The 25,020-nt window shown below is 46.4% G+C and overlaps 1 protein-coding gene across 1 annotated transcript in view; it reads left to right on the top strand.

Moving 5' to 3' along the window:
* grin2bb (glutamate receptor, ionotropic, N-methyl D-aspartate 2B, genome duplicate b) overlaps window positions 1-25,020 on the top strand; it is a 146,593-nt gene that overhangs the window by 21,069 nt on the left and 100,504 nt on the right. The window contains 2 exon segments of the mRNA XM_042310905.1: window positions 8,690-8,954; window positions 8,991-9,406. Of these exon segments, the coding sequence (XP_042166839.1) occupies window positions 8,690-8,954; window positions 8,991-9,406 (681 nt within the window).

Below are 25,020 nucleotides of genomic sequence, written 5' to 3'. Positions count from 1 at the left end.
GTTAAATCCATTGTGTGGGAATGGATGTGGATGGAATAACCACTTAAACAGTTTTCCTTCCACGTTAATGTCTCTGTTTGCTACGGTCTTCTTCCTCCTCTGACGAGGAGTAGTAGGAAGGATCGAAGGACCAATGCGCAACGTGGTAAGTGTTCATGATACTTTTAATAGAACACAGAAAAATCAAAAGTAACAACGTAAAATAAAAATAAACTAAACAGTTCCGTGTGGAACACACGGACACAGAAAATAATCACCCACAAATCAGGGGTGAAAACAGGCTGCCTAAGTATGGTTCTCAATCAGGGACAACGATTGACAGCTGCCTCTGATTGAGAACCATACCAGGCCAAACACAGAAATACCAACTCATAGAAAAACAAACATAGACAACCCACCCAACTCACGCCCTGACCATACTAAAACAAAGACATAACAAAATGACTAAGGTCAGAACGTGACACTGTTACTGTAATTGCAGTGTAAAGTAATATGTAATGGACATACGACAGCATATTTAAATGCTCAGTCTAGATTTGTCTGCCGTCTGTGAGGAAAGCAAATGATCCATTGCGTTGGATGGCTCTTGACATTCTCCGTTTCTTGTAATTAATTTGGAGTTAATAATGACGGTTGAGCTTTTGTGTAGGGCTGATTACCCTAAATGTCAGGGTAGTTCTCTCTTCTCTCTCTCTTAGTCAAACTGGTTGCTCTGTGTGTGTGTGTGTGTGTGTGTGTGTTGTTGTTGTTTTCCCCCTTCAGCCTTTTTATAGAGCTTAGTTTTAAGGTCAGGTGGTAGCATTGGTTCATCTCTCTCTGCCAGAGTGTCAAGTCAATTTTGTATGTGTGTGGGTGTGTGGGGGTGTGTGTGTGTGTGGGTGTGTGTGTGGGGGGTGTGTGTGTGTGTGTTTTGTGTGTGGGGGGGGTGTTTGTGTGTGGGTGTGTGTGTGTGTGTGTGTGTGTGTGTGGGTGTGTGTATGTGTGTGTGTGTGTGGGTGTGTGTGTGTGTGTGTTTTGTTATACTGGGGTTATTTCCTCCGTCAGTAATTAGGCTGGAGAGGCCAAATGCTCCAGAGACTCTTCCATTGACCATGACACACAGTAACACAGACCACCCACTCCTCTCCTCTTCTCTCTCCACACATTCCTAGAATAACACTAGTACATATTGGGTGTGTGTGTGTGCATGTGTGCGTGCGTGCGTGCGTGTGTGCGTGCAGACCTGGGTTAAAATACTATTTCAAATATCTCAATTACTTTCACATACATTTTGAAGTAAGTATTCAGATGTTTTGTATTGGACAAGTCCTGTAGTTGAATATTGGAATGCATTTGGAAATATACTTGGAAAGTATTAGCATGTATATTACGTATATTATTTGAAATACGTATTTAAAGTACTTTCAAATAGTAAGCTATTTATAGGAAGTTAATTGGGAATACGTCCAATATACAGTAAGTAGTTGATTCTGGCCACATTATTTAAAAATACTCAAATACACAGAAAATAAGTATATAAATGACTAATGTCGTGTCTTTGGCTATGCCGGATTAAGTGGTATGACATGCTATTCTATAAAATAATTTATCCGTAATTAATATTACCTGATTGAGCTAATCATGTAAATGTAATTAACTAGAGAGTCGGCACCACTAAATAATATTTATAGAGCTGTTATCTTCCGAATAAACTCTTAAAGACCTAGTAGTATTTTACATCAATAGCAGTCAATATTAATTGTCATCTTAATTCAGTCTCTTCTGAAAGTTGTAAATTCTTGGTTATTTGCACAAACCCTGGCTAGCAAGTTGAACCAGCAATACAAAATTGGGTTTAATTATTTATTTACTAAATACCTAACTAATCACACAGAATTACACATACACATAATTAAATCATAACTTGATTACCAATTACGTCATAAAGGAAAACGTCCCTAGCGGGCGGAACAGATATGACAGCGTGTTACACAAAAGACAAGGGGCTGGGTTTGAGTGAAAGAGCGGGAAGACTGAGGAACAAAGGGAAGAAGCTGTGCTCTCGTAAATACAGTATCTTATGCATTCTAAATTCCCGCCCATTTGGAAAAGGAAAATGCAATAAATATTTACTCTGAGCTGCGCTTCGGTAGGTTGGTGGTAGATGGGAGGCCGTGTTGCCCAACCGAGTCCTTTTCTGTTGGTCAATTGGATACGTTGTAGTAACGTCGTTGTATGATAGACGGGATACTCTGTCTGTTCCTTCCTAACCCTCGTTTGCATCTGCTGTTGCTAACTCAACGGCTAGGAGGTATCACTTCTGTAGTGAATAAGAGTTCAAAGTTCATACTATTCGCAACCAAAGCTCACGGTGATGTTGGCTTCGTTCTGTCGTTATTACCTGAACCATTCTGACATAGGACCGTCGTCCTCACGTCAGGAAGTTATATTGTCGTCAAGGGCTTATATAGGAAGGGAGAGGAGGGCGACTTTGAAAAGTTTTATAGCCCATGTCCCTTCACAGGGGCAGGCCACTGATTGAGCAGCCCTATCTTATGAAAACCCAAATCTCACATTTTAGAAGCTAAAATCACATTTCATCCCATCACGAATAATTTCATATTCAAACATTTAAATTGAACAACAATTCCATGTGAATCCGATAATTCTGATATGTAGACTTTCCACTGTTGAGTTTACATCATCTTATCATGGATGAGAATGTCTCAGATGACAACCGAACTGACATCATATTCATTAAGTACCACCGCATATGTTCAATTGATCGGATTGGCAGAATATAGTTCATTTCCCCCCACCTTCTGATGTTCCCAGAATCTCTTTGTTAACCAAGGGTTTTGCAAATGTAACCTCAGTAGGGTAGAGATAGGAAAAAGGGGGGAAGAGGTATTTATGACTGTCATAAACCTACCCCCAGGCCAACGTCATGACACTAACGATAAAATACACATGTATTTGAACACTGTGTGTATCAGTGTGTGTGTGTGTATAGTGTGTGTGTATCAGCGTACGAAGCGAACATTGTGTGTATCTCCTTGTCCATCAGGGTGCTGCATGGAGGCATATTTGAATTGTTGCCATGGAAACTCTCTCTCTGTTTCTCCCTCTCTGACTCTCTCTCTCTCACTCTCCCTCTCTCCCTCTTTCTTCATCCTTGCCCTGCCTCTGTCTCTGTCATTCTCACTATCTCACTCTTTTCTCCCTGACTTCTCTCTCTGGCCATCTTCTCTAACCTTCCTTCTCATTGTGTGCTTCAACCATCCTTCCTTCATCACTCTTTATTCTTCTCCCTTCATCTTCAGCTCTTCTTTTATCATCCTAATAATTTCTTTCTTTTCATCCCTCCATCTTCTCAGCTCCTCCTCCCCCTCGCTGGATTTCTTCTTGTTTCTGCTGTTCTTCTTCCTCCAAACAGCTCCATCTGTGTTGTGTATACCTCCATTTATTTTCCCTCCCATCCGCTCTCTTCCTCCTCTTCCTCATCTTCCTCCTCTCACTCCTCCTCTGTCTGCTTTCCTCCCACTCTCTTCCTCCTCTTCTTCCTACTCTCTCTGATTTCCTCCCACTATCTTCCTCCTCTTTCTCCCCCTCTCTCCGCGTTCCTCCCACTCTCTTCCTCCTCTTCCTCCTCCTCTCTCTGCTTTCCTCCCACTCTCTTCCTCCTCTTCCTCCTCCTCTCTCTGCTTTCCTTGCACTCTCTTCCTCCTCTTCCTCCTCCTCTCTCTGCTTTCCTCCCAGCCTCTTCCTCTTCTCCTCAAATCAAATCAAATGTATTTGTCACATACACATGGTTAGCAGATGTTAATGTGAGTGTAGCGAAATGCTTGTGCTTCTAGTTCCGACAATGCAGTAATAACCAACGAGTAATCTAACCTAACAATTCCAAAACGACTACCTTACACACACGGGTAAAGGGATAAAGAATATGTACATAAAGATATATGAATGAGTGATGGTACAGAACGGCATAGGCAAGATGCAGTAGATGGTATCGAGTACAGTATATACATATGAGATGAGTAATGTAGGGTATGTAAACAAAGTGGCATAGTTTAAAGTGGCTAGTGATACATGTATTACATAAAGATGCAGTAGATGATATAGGGTACAGTATATACATATGAGATGAATAATGTAGGGTATGTAAACATTATATTCAGTAGCATTGTTTAAAGTGGCTAGTGATATATTTTACATCCATTTCCATCAATTCCCATTATTAAAGTGGCTGGAGTTGAGTCAGTGTGTTGGTAGCAGCCACTCAATGTTAGTGGTGGTTGTTTAACAGTCTGATGGCCTTGAGATAGAAGCTGTTTTTCAGTCTCTCGGTCCCAGCTTTGATGCACCTGTACTGACCTCGCCTTCTGGATGATAACTGGGTGAACAGGCAGTGGCTCGGGTGGTTGTTGTCCTTGATGATCTTTATGGCCTTCCTGTGACATCGGGTGGTGTAGGTGTCCTGGAGGGCAAGTAGTTTGCCCCCGGTGATGCGTTGTGCAGACCTCACTACCCTCTGGAGAGCCTTACGGTTGTGGGCGGAGCAGTTGCCGTACCAGGCGGTGATACAGCCCGACAGGATGCTCTCGATTGTGCATCTGTAGAAGTTTGTGAGTGCTTTTGGTGACAAGCAGAATTTCTTCAGCCTCCTGAGGTCTTCACGCCGCTGTCTGTGTGGGTGGACCAATTCAGTTTGTCTGTGATGTGTATGCCGGGGAATTGAAAACGTACTACCCTCTCCACTACTGTCCCATCGATGTGGATAGGGGGGTGCTCGCTCTGCTGTTTTGTGAAGTCCACAATCATCTCCTTTGTTTTGTTGACGTTGAGTGTGAGGTTATTTTCCTGACACCACACTCCGAGGGCCCTCACCTCCTCCCTGTAGGCCGTCTCGTCGTTGTTGGTAATCAAGCATACCACTGTAGTGTCGTTCGCAAACTTGATGATTGAGTCGGAGGCGTGCATGGCCACGCAGTCATGGGTGAACAGGGAGTACAGGAGAGGGCTCAGAACGCACCCTTGTGGGGCCCCAGTGTTGAGGATCAGCGGGGTGGAGATGTTGTTAACTACCCTCACCACCTGGGGGCGGCCCGTCAGGAAGTCCAGTACCCAGTTGCACAGGGTGGGGTCGAGACCCAGGGTCTCGAGCTTGATGACGAGTTTGGAGGGTACTATGGTGTTGAATGCTGAGCTGTAGTCGATGAACAGCATTCTCACATAGGTATTCCTCTTGTCCAGATGGGTTAGGGCAGTGTGCAGTGTGGTTGAGATTGCATCGTCTGTGGACCTATTTGGGCGGTAAGCAAATTGGAGTGGGTCTAGGGTGTCAGGTAGGGTGGAGGTGATATGGTCCTTGACTAGCACTTCATGATGATGGAAGTGAGTGCTATGGTGCGGTAGTCGTTTAGCTCAGTTACCTTAGCTTTCTTGGAAACAGGGACAATGGTGGCCCTCTTGAAGCATGTGGGAACAGCAGTCCGTAAACACACCAGCCAGCTGGTCTGCGCATGCTCTGAGAACGCGGCTGGGGATGCCGTCTGGGCCTGCAGCCTTGCGAGGTTTAACACGTTTAAATGTTTTCCTCACTTCGGCTGCAGTGAAGGAGAGTCCGCAGGTTTTGGTTGCGGGCCGTGTCAGTGGCACTGTATTGTCCTCAAAGCGGGCAAAAAAGTTATTTAGTCTGCCTGGGATGAAGACATCCTGGTCCGTGACGGGGCTGGTTTTCTTTTTGTAATCCGTGATTGACTGTAGACCCTGCCACATACCTCTTGTGTCTGAGCCGTTGAATTGCGACTCTACTATGTCTCTATACTGACGCTTAGCTTGTTTGATTGCCTTGCGGAGGGAATAGCTACACTGTTTGTATTCGGTCATGTTTTCGGTCACCTTTCCCTGGTTAAAAGCAGTGGTTTACGCTTTCAGTTTCACGCGAATGCTGCCATCAATCCACAGTTTCTGGATTGGGAATGTTTTAATCGTTGCTATGGGAACGACATCATCAATGCACTTTCTAATGAAGTCGCTCACCGAATCAGCGTATTCGTCAATGTTGTTGTTGGACGCAATGCGGAACATATCCCAATCCACGTGATTGAAGCAATCTTGAAGCGTGGAATCAGATTGGTGGGACCAGCGTTGAACAGACCTGAGCGCGGGAGCTTCTTGTTTTAGTTTCTGTCTGTAGGCAGGAAGCAACAAAATGGAGACATTGTCAGCTTTTCCGAAAGGAGTGCGGGGGAGGGCCTTATATGCGTTGCGGAAGTTGGAATAGCAATGATCCAAGGTTTTACCAGCCCTGGTTGCGCAATCGATATGCTGATACAATTTAGGGAGTCTTGTTTTCAGATTAGCCTTGTTAAAATCCCCAGCTACAATGAATGCAGCCTCAGGATATGTGGTTTCCAGTTTGCACAGAGTCAAGTAAAGTTCGTTCAGGGCCATCGATGTGTCTGCTTGGGGGGGAATATATACGGCTGTGATTATAATCGAAGAGAATTCACTTGATAGATAATGCGGACGACATTTGATTGTGAGGAATTCTAAGTCAGGTGAACAGAAGGACTTGAGTTCCTGTATGTTGTTGTGGTCACACCACGTCTCTCTCTGCTTTCCTCCCACTCTCTTCCTCCTCCTCTTCTCCTCTCTCTGCTTTCCACCCACTCTCTTCCTCCTCCTCCTCTCCTCTCTCTGCTTTCATCCCACTCTCCACCTCCTCCTCTTCCTCCTCCCCCTCTCCTCTCTCTGCTTTCCTCCCACTCTCTTCCTCCTCCTCCCCCTCTCCTCTCCTCTCAACATTGTCCAACCTCACTGAGGATTGAGCCCGTTTACAATTAGCATGTGTAACTGCAATTAGGCCTGACAAACCTCCACTAATTATGCTTTTAGATGGGACATTTTGTAGTAACAGACTACATTAGCTACCACCTTTTTCTTTGCTACTTCTCCCTCCACCCCTCTGCTTTGCTCTCCCTCTAGCCCCTTTGATATCTCTTTGCCTATTTCTCTCCCCATTTCTCTGTTTTCTCTCTCCTCCCTTTCTCCCCTGTTTTTCTCCTCTCTCTCGCTCGCTCTCTCTCTCTCTCTCCATGTTCATTCCTCCTTTCTCTGCTTTCTACTCCCTTACTTCTCCCTAGTTGTTTTCTCCCTGTTTTTGCTCTCATCTCCCTCTTCCGTGCTCCCCTTTGCATGTCCCTCTCTCTGTCTCTCTATCTCTTTGTCTCCCAGTCCCTATCTCTCTCTGTCTCTCTATCTCTTTGTCTCCCAGTCCCTATCTCTCTCTGTCTCTCTATCTCTTTGTCTCCCAGTCCCTATCTCTCTTTTTCTCTCTTTGTATTTCTCTCGTCCTCTCTCCCTCTGCCTCTTAAAAAGCATTAATGTGTAGCTACATTAAGGATTCCCATTTCTATCTCTATATAAACTACAATGCGCAGTCGTTGTCATTTGACTTCTTCCCATACGCACACACACGCACGCACACACACACACGCACGCACGCACGCACGCACGCACACACACACACACACACACACACACACACACACACACACACACAGAGTCAGAAACCAAATGTTTCACATCAAGTTATGACTAATTGTGTTTCTTCCTGACTGTCCCCTCCCTCTTTTACTTCTCTTTCTATTCTCTCTCTCCCTATTTCTCTCTGCATTGCTGTTAATAAAAGGAGCAGGAAATAATAGGTCTGCAATTGACTTCAAAGAGGCTAAAGGGGGATGGGAGGGAGGGAGGGACAGAGGGAGGGACAGAGGGAGGGAGGGAGGGAGGGAGGGAGGGAGGGAGGGAGGGAGGGAGGGAGGGAGGGAGGGAGGGAGGGAGGGAGGGAGGGAGGGGAGGGAATAAGACTGGTGGGAAGAGAGGTTCATGGCAATGAGAGGCAGTTACTGCTCAAAGGAAAATAGAAAAAAAGAAAGATATAGAGATAGACAGATAGAAAGAGGGAGAGAAAGAGAGCAGGACAGAAAGAGAGAGAGAGTGATAGACTGAGAGAGACAGAAGCAGCGATGGAGAGAGCTAGAGAGCACAGGGGAGAGAATAAGCATCATTCTCAGTCTGTGAGTGTCTGATGGTCACTTAACCTGGCAGCCAGTCCATGAAGCTCAGAACCCGTCAATCTGTCAAAACACACCCGGCGCTGTCGGTCTCCTCTCCTCACCGCACATGCACACACACACACACACACGCTCACACACACGCACGCACGCACACACACACACACACACACTCACACACACACGCACGCACGCACGCACACACACACTCACACACACACACACACACACACACACACACACACACACACACACACACACACACACACACACACACACACACACACACACACACACACACACACACACACACACACATACCCCAAACTGTCTTTGATGTCTGCCACAAGGTCCCTCTAAGGAAAGCACTAGAATAGAGTGGTGGATTAAGCATTGTTGAGCGTCACTAGACATTTTATCTCAAGTTATACCATTTCACCATGTGAACAATACTCTATGTGCGTCATTTGATCCTGTTTTCTTTGTGTGCTGTTGTAGCAGTCATAGTGTTATTATGATACAGTACCTCTTTTCAGTCCCATCTCCTGCTGGTAATATCATATTTACTGTACATGATATTAATCCTCTCTCTCTGTCTCTCCCCCTCCCTACCTCCCTCCCTCCAGGTACTGCATTTACACTCCTCCACGATGCTTGTCAGCCTCCTCTCCCCCTCCCCACTCCAGGACAGGCGTGTCACTTCCTCCTTCCCCCCTCCTCCTCCCGAACACACCTCTTCCCCTCATCAGCACCCCCGGCTGGCCCTTCCCTCCCTCTCCCTCCCCCTCTCCCTCTCTCTCCTCCTCCTCTCCCTATTCCTTCTGCCCATCTGCGAGTCGGCGCGGTCGCCTGGGAGGGGCGGAGCTGGCCAGGGCGGAGGAGCACCAGGGGGTGCACCCGGGACGGGAGGAGCAGGAGGCGAGAAAGGAGGCCAGAGGGGCACAAACCTCATCCCCCCTTTCTACCCCCTTACTACCCCCAGTATCCCCCGCCCCCGGCCCCCTGTGCCCCCCTTACCTCCCAAAGTGGCCTCCTCTCTTAGCATCGCCGTCATCCTGGTGGGCAACTCTAGCGAGGTGTCGTCCACCTACGTGGAGAAAGAGGAGTTCCTCCATGTTCCTCACCCTACCAAAGTCCAACTGGAGACCATGAACGACACGGACCCCAAGAGTATCATCAACCGTATCTGCACCCTGATGACCAACACCTGGCTGCAGGGGGTGGTGTTCGGGGACGATACGGACCAGGAGGCCATCGCCCAGATCCTGGACTTCATCTCTGCCCAGACACACATCCCCATCCTGGGCATCCGTGGAGGCTCCTCCATGGTCATGGCTGCCAAGGTATGGAACACCACCTTTAATGCACATCTATTTCCACTGTAGTACACACAACCTCAGACACCTATCTATTGAATAGTGTGATGCCGTTCATATAATAGTTACAGCTGGTTGGATACACATGTATACAGTATAATGACGAAATGCACTGTTGGTTAAGGGCTTGTAAGTAAGCATTTCTCTTTAAGGTCTTGTATTTGGAGCACATGACAAATCAACCTTGATTTGACACCACCACTAGTACAATGCAGGACAGTAGGTAGAAATAACTCTGTGAAGCTCACTAAATGCTCAGGGTCCTGACACTAGTTGTTATGGCTCTCTATACATTGGGTACATTGGGTTTTTAGTCACACCAACTACTCGACTGAAAGCTCCTGGTCCAGGGGAGATAGCTGACGTTGGTATATCTAAACAAGGTTACTCATCACCTTGTTGACTATTGTATATCTAAACAAGGTTACTCATCACCTTGTTGACTATTGTATATCTAAACAAGGTTACTCATCACCTTGTTGACTATTGTATATCTAAACAAGGTTACTCATCACCTAGCAACAGGCATACTGTACTATATCTATGCATGTTCCTGTATGAGGGGCGACCAACCTCCTGAAGCGCATTAAGGCACAGCTGGGCAAGACCACAGAAATAGAAGGCAATAGAATATTTATTTTGAATGGCAGCTATACAGACGCAGAAAAGAAGACAAGTAGGCGGCCAATACATTGCAAAAACTTTAGAGAGACGATTTTACAAGTGATAAACACATGTAAGTAGGAGCATATCAGCCTACACATTACAATACATCAGGGCGCATAACTGCAACATGTTTCAACTCAATAAGTCTTCCTCAAGCTGCGTTGTTATGCTATACAACCGATCAAGGCAGTGTTACTTTCAATATTCAATTGACAAGAGGTACAGTGGATCCATTCAAATCACGCAGAGCAGGGAAACATGACCGTTTTAGCCACTCTATTCTGAGCGGCACTGGGTCTGACTGTGGACGCTACAGCATCTTATTCCAGGCCCGTCTCTCAATGATTGATTCAGCTGTTAATTGGCTTCCTACAGCATATGAATCTGACGTCACGTCCATGGCTGCTTCTCAAATGGAACCATTGCCTAGATAGTGCCCTATGGGCCCTGGTCAGAGGTAGTGGACGACATAGGGAATAGAGTGACAGCGAGGCTACTTAACCTTGAAAAGAGACAATTTGAGACAATGAGACGTTTGGCAAGTCAAATAAGAGCTTTGTCAGATGTGACTTAAAGGAAAACTCCACCTAAAACTATATTTTGGCATTTGTTTTATTAGTCCGTTGTTGATTTAGTCCCAAAATGTTTTGCATGTCAGCTGTCAAGTTTTCAAGATATATAACTTTAAAATTACATAAATACAGCTGGTAGGATGCATTTTTGTCATGTGTGTTCCCTCTCCGGCCTCTAGGTCACCAGGCTGCTCGTTATGGCGCACACCTGTCACCGTCGTTACACGCACTTGCGCGTCTGTCACGTTCTGACCTTAGTTCCTTTTGTTATGTCTCTATTTTTGGTTTGGTCAGGGCGTGAGTTGGGGTGGGCATTCTATGTTTTTGTTCTATGTTTTGTATTTCTGTGTTTGGCCTGGTAGGGTTCCCAATCAGAGGCAGCTGTCTATCGTTGTCTCTGATTGAGAACCATACTTAGGTAGCCTGTTCCCACCTGTGTTTGTGGGTAGTTGTTTCCTGTTTTGTCACCTGATAGGACTGTTTCGTTTTTTCATTGTTTCACCTATGTTATTTTGTGTTCAGATTAATAACGTTAACATGGACACGTACCACGCTGCATTTTGGTCCGATCTTTCATATTCCTCATCAGGCGAGGACGAGAATCGTTACAGCGTCATTAGACTCATCTGGACTCCATCACCTCCTTGATTACCTGCCCTATATATGTCACTCCCTTTGGTTCCTTCCCCAGGCGTCATTATTTCTGTTCCTGTGGCACATCTGTGTGTTTTTCGTGTTTCTTGTTTTGTATTATGTTGTGTTTATTTATTAGAACATTCACTCCCTGGACTTGCTTCCCAACTCTCAGCACACATCGTTACAGAATGACTGCCTCAACTGGCTCAACGGGTTTCCATGCCTCAGCTGGCTCGATAGGCTCTCATGCCTCAGCGGGTGAACAGGTTCCTGTTCCTCGACCGAGGCAACCAGGGAGGTCTCAGCTGGCTCATCAGGCCCCTACGCCTCAGCCGGTTCGTCAGGTTCCTGCGCCTCAGCAGAGGCGACCGGTCCGCTCCGGATCCCCGGGATCGTCCCTTTGGTTGGTGTCCTGCAGCTGGAGCCGAACGCGCCGGGGAGGGGATACCATCACGTATGCTCACTCTCTGGCGCTCTAGGTCGCCATGCTGAGACTGACAGGTTTTCCGCACCTCAGCAGAGTTGACCGGTCCGCTCCTGATCCCCGGGATCGTCAATTTGGTCAGTGTCCTGCGGCAGGAGCCGCAGGTCGGGGAGGGGGTACTGTCACGTGTGCTCCCTCTCTGGCCTCTAGGTCACCAGCCTGCTCGTTATGGTGCACACCTGTCACCATCGTTACGCTCACCTGCGCGTCATCAGACTCACCTGGACTCCATCACCTCCTTGATTACCTGCCCTATATATGTCACTCCCTTTGGTTCCTTCCCCATTGTTTCTCTTTCTGTTTCATGTCTGTGCGTTGTTTGTGTTTCTTGTTTTGTATAATGTTCGTTTTATATATTAAAACACTCACTCCCTGAACTTGCTTCGCGACTCTCAGCACACGTTGTTACAATTTTGAATCATATGATACTGTGTTTTGCGTCATATGAAGCTAAATGCATCATACCAGTATTTTGATGCTGTGATGAAACCTACTTTTGAATTGTAACGTACCCAGTAGTAACAGACCAATGAACCATATAAATACTTTAGTGAATGTGATTTATCTATCCAGGCTTAGAAATTATTGATGAGATTAGGCCACTGAACATAATGGAAAGTCTTGTAGAAGTCTCTGAGTTTTAGGGGGTGATTTGTCTTTCTTTGAGGATGTTTTGACTTGCTTTTGGAGAGTCTACATCAGTTCTCATCTACTTCGTTTACTTCAGTATCAAAATGGAGCCACCGAGGCAGTGGCTTTTCTGTCTGGGTCGTGTGAGTTAGTTGGACAGTGTCATGACCGTCCACGAAAATCCAAATAGGTCAGATCAGGTTTGCAATGAATAACTTCAATCAGACCCCTTCTTACCCTGGTCTGCGCTCTCAAGATTCACCAAATTAATGTTCTGTTTCAACAGACTTTTCCCCGCTGAAACTCTAACACGTTCCCAAACGAATACTGGAACAGTATATCTAACATACAGCCAGCCTGCCTGAACTGCCCATTTTGAGCAAGCTGTATAAATGATGGGTTAAGAATGAAACAGGAGACAAAGGGCTATGAGACAGAAGTTTCATCTGAGACACATGAAAAGTGGGATATATACGGAGGGTGCGGGGCAACAAAAGACGAACAGCAGAGGGGCTAAGGAGCAGGTCCCGAGTGGAAAGCCATACCCTCTGACCGAGCCGATAGCGGGGATCAGGGTCCGGTGGCGATCCGCCTGTCGCCGATTCTTGGATGTGGTCTTCAGAAGAGAGGCTCAGGTTCGGCGACAGAGGCCAATGAACGTCTGGGCAGAGGGTATGCTGACTTCTTCCTCTTGCTTAGGGAAGAGCGGGGACTGATATCCCAGTGGCAGAGCAGGGAAGGGTGTTACAGGTGTATTCCACCCACACGAGTTGCTGGCTCCAGGTTGTGGGATTGGCAGGGATGAGGCAACGAAGAGCCGTCTCAAGGTCCTGATTGGCTCGCTCCGACTGTCCATTAGATTTGGGGTGAAAACCAGAGGACAGGCTGGCCGACGACCCAATGAGGGTGCAGAACGCATTCCAGAACTGGGACTAGAACTGAGGGCCACGATCGGAGACCATGTCGACAGGAAGTCCATGGATCCCGAAGATGTGCTGTACCATGAGCTGAACCGTCTCCTTGGCTTAGGGCAACTTGGGAAGGGGAATAAAATGGGCAGCTTTAGAAAACCTATCCACCCTTGCCATCTGACGGAGGAAGAACACTAACAAAGTCCAGGGATATATGGGAGCAGGGGCAGTGAGGAACAGGGAGTGGTTGAAGAAGGCCAGTGGAGTCTTATTTTGTGCACAGACAGTGCAGGCGGCAACAAATGCGGAGACATCAGGAACCATGGAAGGCCACTTAAAGCGTAGTCGGATGAAAGCCAGGGTCCGACGGGAGCCTGGATGACAGGTCAGTCTCGAGGAATGTGCCCACACCGGGACTGGGGAACAGCAGAGTCCGGGACAAACATCCAGTTAGCCGGACCCCCCTGGGAATGCTGTGCCTTACGGACAAGGCTCTCTATACGTCAGATGACTGCAGGCGTTAGACAGGAGGTACGGAGTATGGACTCGGGGTCAGACGGAGTTGCAACGGAGCTATACAAATGTGAGAGTTGGTCTGTCCGAATGGCATAACTGAGTATTGAGTCTTCCACTCATTTCCTTCCTGTATACAAACCATATAGTAGGCATTCTGAAGGTTCAACTTAGAGAAGATGGTCGCTCCCTGAAGAGGTTCGAAAGCCGAGGAGATGAATGATAGAGGGTAGCGCAATTTATGCACCGGTCGTCAATACACGGGCGGCGGGTGAGGCAGATGGACAAATACCCCCTTGCAGTGAGAGTGTCCTCAATGTACTCCTCCATAGCCTTGGTCTCCGGACTCGACAGGGAGTAAAGCCATCCCCGAGGTGGTGTAGTGCCTGGGAGAAGGTCAATGGCACGGTCATAGGTCGATGTGGGGTGAGAGACGCAGCGCGGGCCTTGTTGAAGACCTCTTAGACCAGGTACTCCAGGTACTCCGCAGGAATGGCTGAGAGATCCAAGGCTTCTCCCAAGCCTGCAGGAAGACGTCTCGGGCAGACTTTGCCAACTTAAGACACTGTGCATGGCAGAACCGGCTCCAGACCACGATAGACCCAGTGGCACAGTCGATCAGGGGATTGTGCTTCTGTAGCCACGAATACCCCAAAACCACATGGATAGATTCTATGAGCAGGAACTGCATACATTTCCTGATACTCGTAGGTTGATAAGAACCGTATTGCGGGTGACTCTGCCAATAGAGTGCCCATCCAGCGCTCTGAATCCATGGGAATTGAGAGGAGTTGATTGGAGATTCCCAGCTCTGACACCAAGGGAGCGTCGATGAAGCCACAATGTCAATGAGCACCTGGAGAGATTTAGCCTGGTCACCCCACAACAGGGTGGTATGGAGATGGGTACGAGAAATGGGAGATTGGAAAATCCCTGTATGGCTCACCAGAGAACTCGTACATACTGATGAGCCAGGTCTTTTTAATGGACAGTTGGAAAAATTGTATCCTGTAGTTTCGCAATACATACAGCTCCCTGTGCTCAACCTGCATAAACTTTCATCTGGAGACAATCTAGCCTTTCCCAGTAGCTTGGGCTCTGGTCAAGGAGATGAGGGAGTCTAGGTCCATGGGCAGCTCCTGGGCTGCAAGCTTGTCATTAATCACCGATAATCCGTAAAAGAACGCGTCGAGCAGGTCTTCCGGGTCGAGGCACTCTCAGCCCGCCACCTTGCGAAAATCCACTGCGTAGTCTGCCACACTACGGGTGTCGTGGACTGTTACTCCCACACCGCCTTACCCGGACATCAGCGTTATCAAATATGCTATCTTTGAGAGGTCCAAGGGGAATCAAGAAGGCTGCGGGTTGAAGATGAGGGAGCACTGCGAGAAAAACGTACGGCAGGTTCCAGAATCTCCAGCGTAACACCTCTGGAGGAGGTAAGTGAGGTTCTCAGGACACCAGGGTAGGCTGGGAAGAAATGCCACTGGTGGCGGGGTTGCTGAGAGTCTGGAGAATTACTGTAGTGACTTGCTGCCTAGTTGGGAATCCGCAGTGCTACAGCAATGTATCGAACACATGGTCATGGCGTTCTGCCAGGGTATGGCGTCCCTCCATAAGGCATTGCAACTCCCCATGTCTTCCAATGGTGGCTCCTTGGAAGTAGACAGCCTTGCGGAGCTGGTCCGAGCCTGCTGGGTGAGTCATGGCCAGTTTGTACTATCACGGCTCAGGCTAAGACCCAGATGCAGACACAGGAGGCGGATAGCACGAGTCTCAGAGTTTATTTTAGTACATGCGGCAGGCAAAACGGAAGTCAAGGCAGGCAAAGAGTCGGAATCCAAATCAGAAATAGGCAGGTATAGGACGGCGGGCAGGATCAGGGTCAAGACAGGCAGAAAAGTTAGAACTGAGAAGACTAGGAAAAACAAAACTAGAGCACAGGAAACACGGGAACACACTGGTAGGACTTGGCGGGACAAGACAAACTGGCAACAGACAAACAGAAAATGCAGGAATAAATACACAGGGGATAATGGGGGGAAATAGGAGACACCTGGTGGGGGGGTGGGGGTGGAGACAAGCACAAAGACACGTGAAACAGATCAGAATGTGACACTGTCCCTCTCTCTCTCCCTCTCCATCTCTTCTTTAACAAGCATCAATGTTGTTGACATTCCGCTAGGGATCTGTTTTCAGCGTATTACGTCTCCAGTCAATAACCGGTGCAAAGCGTGTATTTTATTCCGGTTTTCCCATATAATTAGCTAGTAAATAAATCATTTAAACAATTTATGCAAGGAGGTTATAACTGTTCAGAATGTTGATATAATACAAGGTTCTGATTAATAAGTTGACTGTTTATAGATGTGATATGTAAAGACCTTTTAGAGTTTAATTTGGGAGATGATAACTCTTTAAAGAACCGCTCTCGTGGTGCCCCAGATCCTAATGAATTGGAAAAGAGATATCTCATTGAGAAAAAACCTGTATAAATAAAGGTACAATAAACTTTTTTTTTTTAAATTAGTTAATTGTTACATGATGAATTTAGTCAAAATACACTGCTCAAAAAAATTAAGGGAACACTAAAATAACACATCCTAGATCTGAATTAATGAAATATTCTTATTAAATACTTTTTTCTTTACATAGTTGAATGTGCTGACAACTAAATCACACAAAAATCATCAATGGAATGGAGGTCTGGATTTGGAGTCACACTCAAAATTAAAGTGGAAAACCACACTACAGGCTGATCCAACTTTGATGTAATGTCCTTAAAACAAGTCAAAATGAGGCTCAGTAGTGTGTGTGGCCTCCACGTGCCTGAATGACCTCCCTACAACGCCTGGGCATGCTCCTGATGAGGTGGCGGATGGTCTCCTGAGGGATCTCCTCCCAGACATGGACTAAAGCATCCGCCAACTCCTGGACAGTCTGTGGTGCATGGAGCGAGACATGATGTCCCAGATGTGCTCAATTGGATTCAGGTCTGGGGAACGGGCGGGCCAGTCCATAACATCAATGCCTTCCTCTTGCAGGAACTGCTGACACACTCCAGCCACATGAGGTCTAGCATTGTCTTGCATTAGGAGGAACCCAGGGTCAACCGCACCAGCATATGGTCTCACAAGGGGTCTGAGGATCTCATCTCACCACCTAATGGCAGTCAGGCTACCTCTGGGGAGCACATGGAGGGCTGTGCGGCCCCCCAAAGAAATGCCACCCCACACCATGACTGACCCACTGCCAAACGGGTCATGCTGGAGGATGTTGCAGGCAGCAGAACGTTCTCCACGGCGTCTCCAGACTGTCACGTCTGTCACATGTGCTCAGTGTGAACCTGCTTTCATCTGTGAAGAGCACAGGGTGCCAGTGGCGAATTTGCCAATCTTGGTGTTCTCTGGCAAATGCCAAACGTCCTGCACGGTGTGGGGCTGTAAGCACAACCCCCACCTGTGGACGTCGGGCCCTCATACCACCCTCATGGAGTCTGTTTCTGACCATTTGAGCAGACACATGCACATTTGTGGCCTGCTGGAGGTCATTTTGCAGGGCTCCGGCAGTGCTCTTCCTGCTCCTCCTTGCACAAAGGTGGAGGTAGCGGTCCTGCTGCTGGGTTGTTGCCCTCCTACGGCCTCCTCCACGTCTCCTGATGTACTGACCTGTCTCCTGGTAGCGCCTCCATGCTCTGAACACTACGCTGACAGACACAGCAAACCTTCTTGCCACAGCTCGCATTGATGTACCATCCTGGATGAGCTGCACTACCTGAGCCACTTGTGTGGGTTGTAGATTCCGTCTCATGCTACCACTAGATTGAAAGCACTGCCAGCATTCAAAAGTGACCAAAACATCAGCCAGGAAGCATAGGAACTGAGAAGTGGTCTGTGGTTATCACCTGCAGAACCACTGTGTCTTGCTAATTGCCTATAATTTCCACCTGTTGTCTATACCATTTGCACAACAGCATGTGAAATTTATTGTCAATCAGTGTTGCTTCCTAAGTGGACAGTTTGATTTCACAGAAGTGTGATTGACTTGGAGTTACATTGTGTTGTGAAGTGTTCCCTTTATTATTTTGAGCAGTGTAGTTAGTTAAATAGATAAACAACAGTCTTCAGATGAATGTTAAAGTCAAGTCACGACAACAGCAAAAAGCCTCCTTTTTTTTAAAAGAGAGGAAATTAGAAAGTTGGAGACAGTTTTGAAGACTTCAAGCATCCTTAGAAGATATCGCTGTCTTCTATGTACCTGTTTAGTACTGTGACCAAAATCAGAGGGAGACTAAAATACATCTGTGTCTCTGTGAACCCCCTGAACTCGGTTTAATGGATCACATGAAAACAACTAGAATCAAACAGGATTGAATTCAAACAACCACTGACTGTGAGATGGTCTTTTACAAAGGTCTGAGGCTGTTAGCAAAGGTCAGCTTGGGGTTTGCAAACAGACATTAATCTGAGAAACAAGCCTCTCAGAGGAAAGTGAGAGAGAGAGAGAGAGAGAGAGAGAGAGAGAGAGAAAGAGAGAGAGAGAGAGAGAGAAAGAGAGAGAGAGAGAGAGAGAGAGAGAGAGAGAGAGAGAGAGAGAGAGAGAGAGAGAGAGAGAGAGAGAGAGAGAGAGAGAGAGAGAGAGAGATAGGGTTATGAAATTATCCAGAATATGTGTGTGGGTGTGATTCTACTCAACATATAATTACCCTATTTAAAAACTGACAGATAGACAGAGGGCACCAACACTGAGACTGACAGGAACTGACAGGAACTGACAGGAACTGACAGGGACTGACAGGGACGTTGAGACACATGCCCAGGACAACAATACAAGTCAGGAGGGGAAAAACACACGCTAAAGGCCTATTAGAGAGAGGGAAGGACAGGTAGAGAGAGAGAGAGAGAGAGAGAGATGTGAAGAGATGAAAACTGAAGACATAAAGGAATGTTTTCTCTCTGTTCTTAGTAATTACTACTTGCTTCTCTTTTCCTTTTTCCTTCCCTCTCCCTGATGCTCTCTCTCTCTCTCTCTCTCTCTCTCTCTCTCTCTCTCTCCCTCGCTCTCTCTCTCTCTCTCCATTTTACACACACGCACGCACACACACACACACACACACACACACACACACACACACACACACACACACACACACACTGAACACGGCTGAATGCGGCTGATACGGTTGGCATGGAAACCCCATGCTTATACATTTCTATATATATATATAAGGACAACTACAGAGGGAGGTAGGCATGTTTATTTTCTGAGCCTCTGAAAAAAAGGAAGGGATAGAATAGATGGATGAAGCCAAAATTCTCTGGTCATGGGGTAGGTAGTGTGAGGTTGTGTACAGGCTAAACCTGGAACAGAGGGATGGGGGGATGGAACTGACTGGAGAGATGGAGGGAGGGATGGAGAAAGAGAGATGGGGGGATGGGGGACTGATGGAGAATAGATGAGAAGTTATTGTGATAGATGTTTTAGAAATAAGGGATTTGGTGCACATTACTGCACCGGATATGTAAATATGAAAAGGAGGAGGCTGGAAAGGGAAAGAAAGATGGAGGAAGCAAAGAGAGAGAGTTCTCAGATGGCAAGAGAGATGTGTGTGGGTGAGATGGAACATGAAGCCTATAGAGTCATGTGGGGAGTTATATGAACCGTGATCCTGTGTGCATGTGTGTGTGTGTGTGTGTGTGTGTGTGTGTGTGTGTGTGTGTGTGGGGGCGTGTGGGCGTGTGTGCGTTTGTCCCTACATGCTGTGTGTGAGTGCAAGTACAACATGAAAACAACCCCAGCATCAATACCTCAGTTCCCTTCAGGTTGTTGGGTCAATCATCTATCAAGGCCCCACTATTCCCAGTCATCTATTCTAACTCTTCCTTCTAAACCTCCCATATCTCTCACTCTGGGTCCCAATAGGTCATATGAGGCCTCACCATTACCAGTAATCTATTCTAACACCATTACCAATAATCTATTCTAACACCATTACCAGTAATCTATTCTAACACCATTCCCAGTAATCTATTCTAACTCTCCTGTCTAAACGTGGACAATGTGGACAGGAGACAACTACAAATACCTAGGTGTCTGGCTAGACTGTAAACTCTCCTTCCAGACTCATATTAAACATCTCCAATCCAAAATCAAATCTAGAATCGGCTTTCTATTTCACACTCACGCCACCAAACTTACGTACCTTAGTAAAACTGACTATCCTACCGAACCTCGACTTCGGCGATGTCATCTACAAAATAGCTTCCAATACTCTACTCAGCAAATTGGATGTAGTCTATCACAGTGCCATCTGTTTTGTTACCAAAGCCCCTTATACCACCCACCACTGCGACCTGTACTGTATGCTCTAGTCGGCTGGCCCTCGCTACATATTCATCGCCAGACCCACTGGCTCGAGGTCATCTATAAGTCTATGCTAGGTAAAGCTCCGCCTTATCTCAGTTCACTGGTCACGATAACAACACCCACCCGTAGCACACGCTCCAGCAGGTATATCTCACTGGTCATCCCCAAAGCCAACACCCCCTTTGGCCGCCTTTCTTTCCAGTTCTCTGCTGCCAGTGACTGGAACAAATTTTAAAAATCGCTGAAGCTGGAGACTTACATTTCCCTCACTAACTTTAAGCATCAGCTATCTGAGCAGCTAACCGATAGTCCATCTGTAAATTGCCCACCCAATCTACCTACCTCATCCCCCATATTGTTTTTATTTACTTTGCTTCTCTTTTGCACACCAGTATCACTACTTACACACCATCATCTGCTCATCATCATCTGCTCAACTATCACTCCAGTGTTAATCTGCTAAATTGTAATTACTTTGCTACTATGGCCTATTTATTACCTTACCTCCTCACGCCATTTGCACACACTGTATATAGACTCTCTTTTTTTCTATTGTGTTATTGACTGTACGCTTGTTTATTCCATGTGTAACTCTGTGTTGTTGTCTCTGTTGCACTGCTTTGCTTTATCCTGGCCAGGTCACAGTTGTAAATGAGAACTTGTTCTCAACTGGCCTACCTGGTTAAATAAAGGTGAAATAAATCAAATAAAAATAAGCCTCCCCTAACCTCTCACTCTGTGTCCCAATAGGTCATATGAGGCCTCACCACGACCAGTAATCTATTCTAACCCTCCTGTCTAAGCCTCCCCTAACCTCTCACTCTGTGTCCCAATAGGTCATATGAGGCCTCACCACGACCAGTAATCTATTCTAACCCTCCTGTCTAAGCCTCCCTAACCTCTCACTCTGTGTCCCAATAGGTCATATGAGGCCTCACCACGACCAGTAATCTATTCTAACCCTCCTGTCTAAGCCTCCCTAACCTCTCACTCTGTGTCCCAATAGGTCATATGAGGCCTCACCACGACCAGTAATCTATTCTAACCCTCCTGTCTAAGCCTCCCTAACCTCTCACTCTGTGTCCCAATAGGTCATATGAGGCCTCCCCACGACCAGTAATCTATTCTAACCCTCCTGTCTAAGCCTCCCTAACCTCTCACTCTGTGTCCCAATAGGTCATATGAGGCCTCCCCACGACCAGTAATCTATTCTAACCCTCCTGTCTAAGCCTCCCTAACCTCTCACTCTGTGTCCCAATAGGTCATATGAGGCCTCACCACGACCAGTAATCTATTCTAACCCTCCTGTCTAAGCCTCCCTAACCTCTCACTCTGTGTCCCAATAGGTCATATGAGGCCTCACCACGACCAGTAATCTATTCTAACCCTCCTGTCTAAGCCTCCCTAACCTCTCACTCTGTGTCCCAATAGGTCATACGAGGCCTCACCACGACCAGTAATCTATTCTAACACCATTCCCAGTAATCTATTCTAACACCATTACCAGTAATCTATTCTAACCCCATTACCAGTAATCCATTCTAACACCATTACCAGTAATCTATTCTAACACCATTACCAGTAATCTATTCTAACACCATTCCCAGTCATCTATTCTAACTCTTCCTTCTAAGCCTCCCATAACCTCTCACTCTGGGTCCCAATAGGTCATATGAGGCCTCACCATTACCAGTAATTTATTCTAACTCCATTACCAGTCCTCTATTCTAACACCATTACCAGTAATCTAGTCTAACACCATTACCAGTCATCTATTCTAACACCATTACCAGTCATCTGTTCTAACACCATTACCAGTAATATATTCTAACACCATTACCAGTAATCTATTCTAACACCATTTCCATTAATATATTCTAACACCATTTCCAGTAATCTATTCTAACTCTCCCTTCTAAACCTCCCCCAACCTCTCACTCTGGGTCCCGGTATAGGACAAACAGCTTGGTTTTTAAGATGCAAAGTCTACGTCCCAAATGGCACCCTATTCTCATGCAGTGCACTATGTTTGACCAAGGTCCATAGGGCTCTGGTCAAAGGTAGTGCATCATATAGGGAGCAAGCTGCCATTTGTTATGCTGCAAACAGGTTTCCAGATACAGTATCCAGCCACTGAACAATTGATTTCCAGCAGAAATGTCATCCCACGTCATGCATGTCCATTTCAGAGCCAGACGCACTGTGAACGGAATCCATTGTGTTCGCCTCAATACGCAACGGAGAAAATAAGAGAATGTGATTGGTCCGTTATGCGCTTAGAATACCTTACCCTGTGCTGTATTTGTCCCTCTTTTCCTACTGAATGGCCTATTAGGGTGGATCAGTGAGCCAGTGACAGGTGCAGGTAGACCGGTTATACACAAAACAATGCACACACCCACACGTCGCTCGTATTTCTGCCATTCATGTACACTGCTGCCAACACGCACACATACACAAACACACACACACACAGTCCGTGCTATTCTGTCATTCATTTACACTGCTGCCAACACGCACACATACACAAACACACACATACACAGTCCGTGCTATTCTGTCATTCATTTACACTGCTGCAATGTGTGTTCTATTGGACACAATACTGGACCGTATTCTCATTATCCTACTCCACTGGCTAATGAGCTTTCTACTGTGTGGAGTTAAGCGGTGTGTGTATGTCTGTGTTGGAGTGTTGGTGTGTGTGTGTGTGTTGGGGTTGAATGATAATGACCGTGCGTTGTGTTTGGGGGATTAGACCGCAGTTTGCTTTCTGTGAAACAAGCTGCCCAGAGGAGTCTGCTCCCTGATATCATTTCTCACTTCTGGTACCCACTTCATACAACATTTATTCTAGCTCTCGTGTATTACGGATTTTTAAACACTCAGATGAAAGAAATATAAACATATTCTGAAGCATAGGTTCATCTTATCGAGGGTTTACCAAGACTTCATGAATGCCCTATCAAGCCTTTATAAGTTGTAGTTTGTTTAAAGTGGTACCTTGACCTTTCTTTCAACACCAGAAGACTGTAAGCACCGTAAAGACAGCCCAGTAGCCAATATGGAATATTTGGCCTATACTTCCCCAAACCTCCTGTCAACCAAGTGAATGACTGATTGATTACTGGTGTTATGAGCTACAATTGACCAGTGAAGGCTGTAAACTTCCTGTAAGAGTGTGGGGGCCAGTGAGCCTATAGTAGACCCAGTTGTCTTCCAGTTCATTGGATCCTCCACCACCACCAGTTGGCACCACTCGGCCATGGCTCTAAAGAATAGAGATGATGTCAAAATTGACATCACCATATTTTGTTTGTTTGTTGCATTTTAGCTAACCCTAACCGTTTCGCCAAATGTAACCCAATTCTCCCAACCTGCTACGTTAATTCTCCCAACCTGCTACGTTAATTCTCCCAACCTGCTATGAATGTTTTCCCAACCTGCTACGTTAATTCTTCCAACCTGCTATGAATGTTTTCCTAGCCTGCTACAAAAATTCTGCTCATTTCTAAAATAACCCGTTGTCCCTTCTAGCCAAAACCCACACACTCTTACCAACCGTTTGCTAAGAAGCTTGGGAGATAGCTAATCTGTTGCCGTGGCCCCACAGCCCCTGACTGCGACCGGCCCACAGATCCACTTCCATTGTTCTGTTCAATTGTTCTGTTCCAATCCGTGGTTTTTCGGACCGTGTTTCCCATTATGCTGTTGAGTTTTACATGATGGGATAAGGTACTGTCTCTAATGCCCCGTGTTGCAATTAGGAGCAATCCCAAAAGATGGAGAGAATTAAAATCAAGCTGCCTGCACTAACTGTATGTGAAGCGGCCGCCACCCTCCTGGTTGATTTTTCTCACTCAGCAATGACAACTCGCTCAGTCTCTCTCTCTGAGTCACAACGTTATTCGTCGATACACTTTATCATTCTTGTCTCTCTTTAGTGTCCCTCTCTCACTTTTCCCAGTGTCGCAATTGTCCTGATTTTAAAATATTGTGACTCAACATTTCATTGAAGTAGACGGAGATATTGAGAGGAAAAGGAAGACACGTGACAGAGAAGCCCTGATCGAGTGTCCTATTTGATTTATCAGTTTCTCTCAACATGAACACAACCTGAAGAATGCACAAGCAACACACTCTATTCATTCTCCTTCATCCGTCCAAATGAATCATCTTTCACAGTGCATCCTCTTGCTGTCATCTGCTGTCCCTGTATAGTTCTCTCATCCTCCTGCAGTAGTTCCATCTCCACACTCCATTACAGATGTAGGATCTTCGTTTGATCAGGAAATGCCAACTTGTAGTTTTAAAAAGGATTTTAAAGTTTGCAATGTCCACTTAGACATTTCTGACTTGTTTTGCCCTAACGAAAATGTATCAATCCTTACAAAAATGTCCATGAATTATAATCAACATAAATATTCACATTTCCTGTTGCTGCAGGATCATTTTCCTGCTGTAGCAAATTGGCTCAAATTAAGATGGTACATCTGTAGGTTTCTCTGCATCCCCACAGCGCATTAGGATACTGTATAGGGCCACGGTCTGGCCTTGTCCCAGGGGTGCAGCTTTGATCCATCTCAATATGGAGTGCAGTCAAGGGACCATTAAGATAGTCAGTGGCTGAGAGAGGCCTGTGTGTGTGTGTGTGTGTGTGTGTGTGTGTGTGTGTGTGTGTGTGTGTGTGTGTGTGTGTGTGTGTGTGTGTGTGTTTTTTGTGCGTGCGCGCACGTGTTTGCATCCCATCCCTCCCTCCCTCCTGACTGTCTACAGCCTCACTCTCTTGTTGTTCTCCAATCT

Source organism: Oncorhynchus tshawytscha, linkage group LG32, assembly GCF_018296145.1.
Source record: "Oncorhynchus tshawytscha isolate Ot180627B linkage group LG32, Otsh_v2.0, whole genome shotgun sequence".
Lineage (NCBI taxonomy): Eukaryota > Metazoa > Chordata > Actinopteri > Salmoniformes > Salmonidae > Oncorhynchus > Oncorhynchus tshawytscha.
The sequence above is the reverse complement of the archived record's forward strand: the minus strand, read 5'-3'. Positions and strand labels throughout refer to the sequence as shown.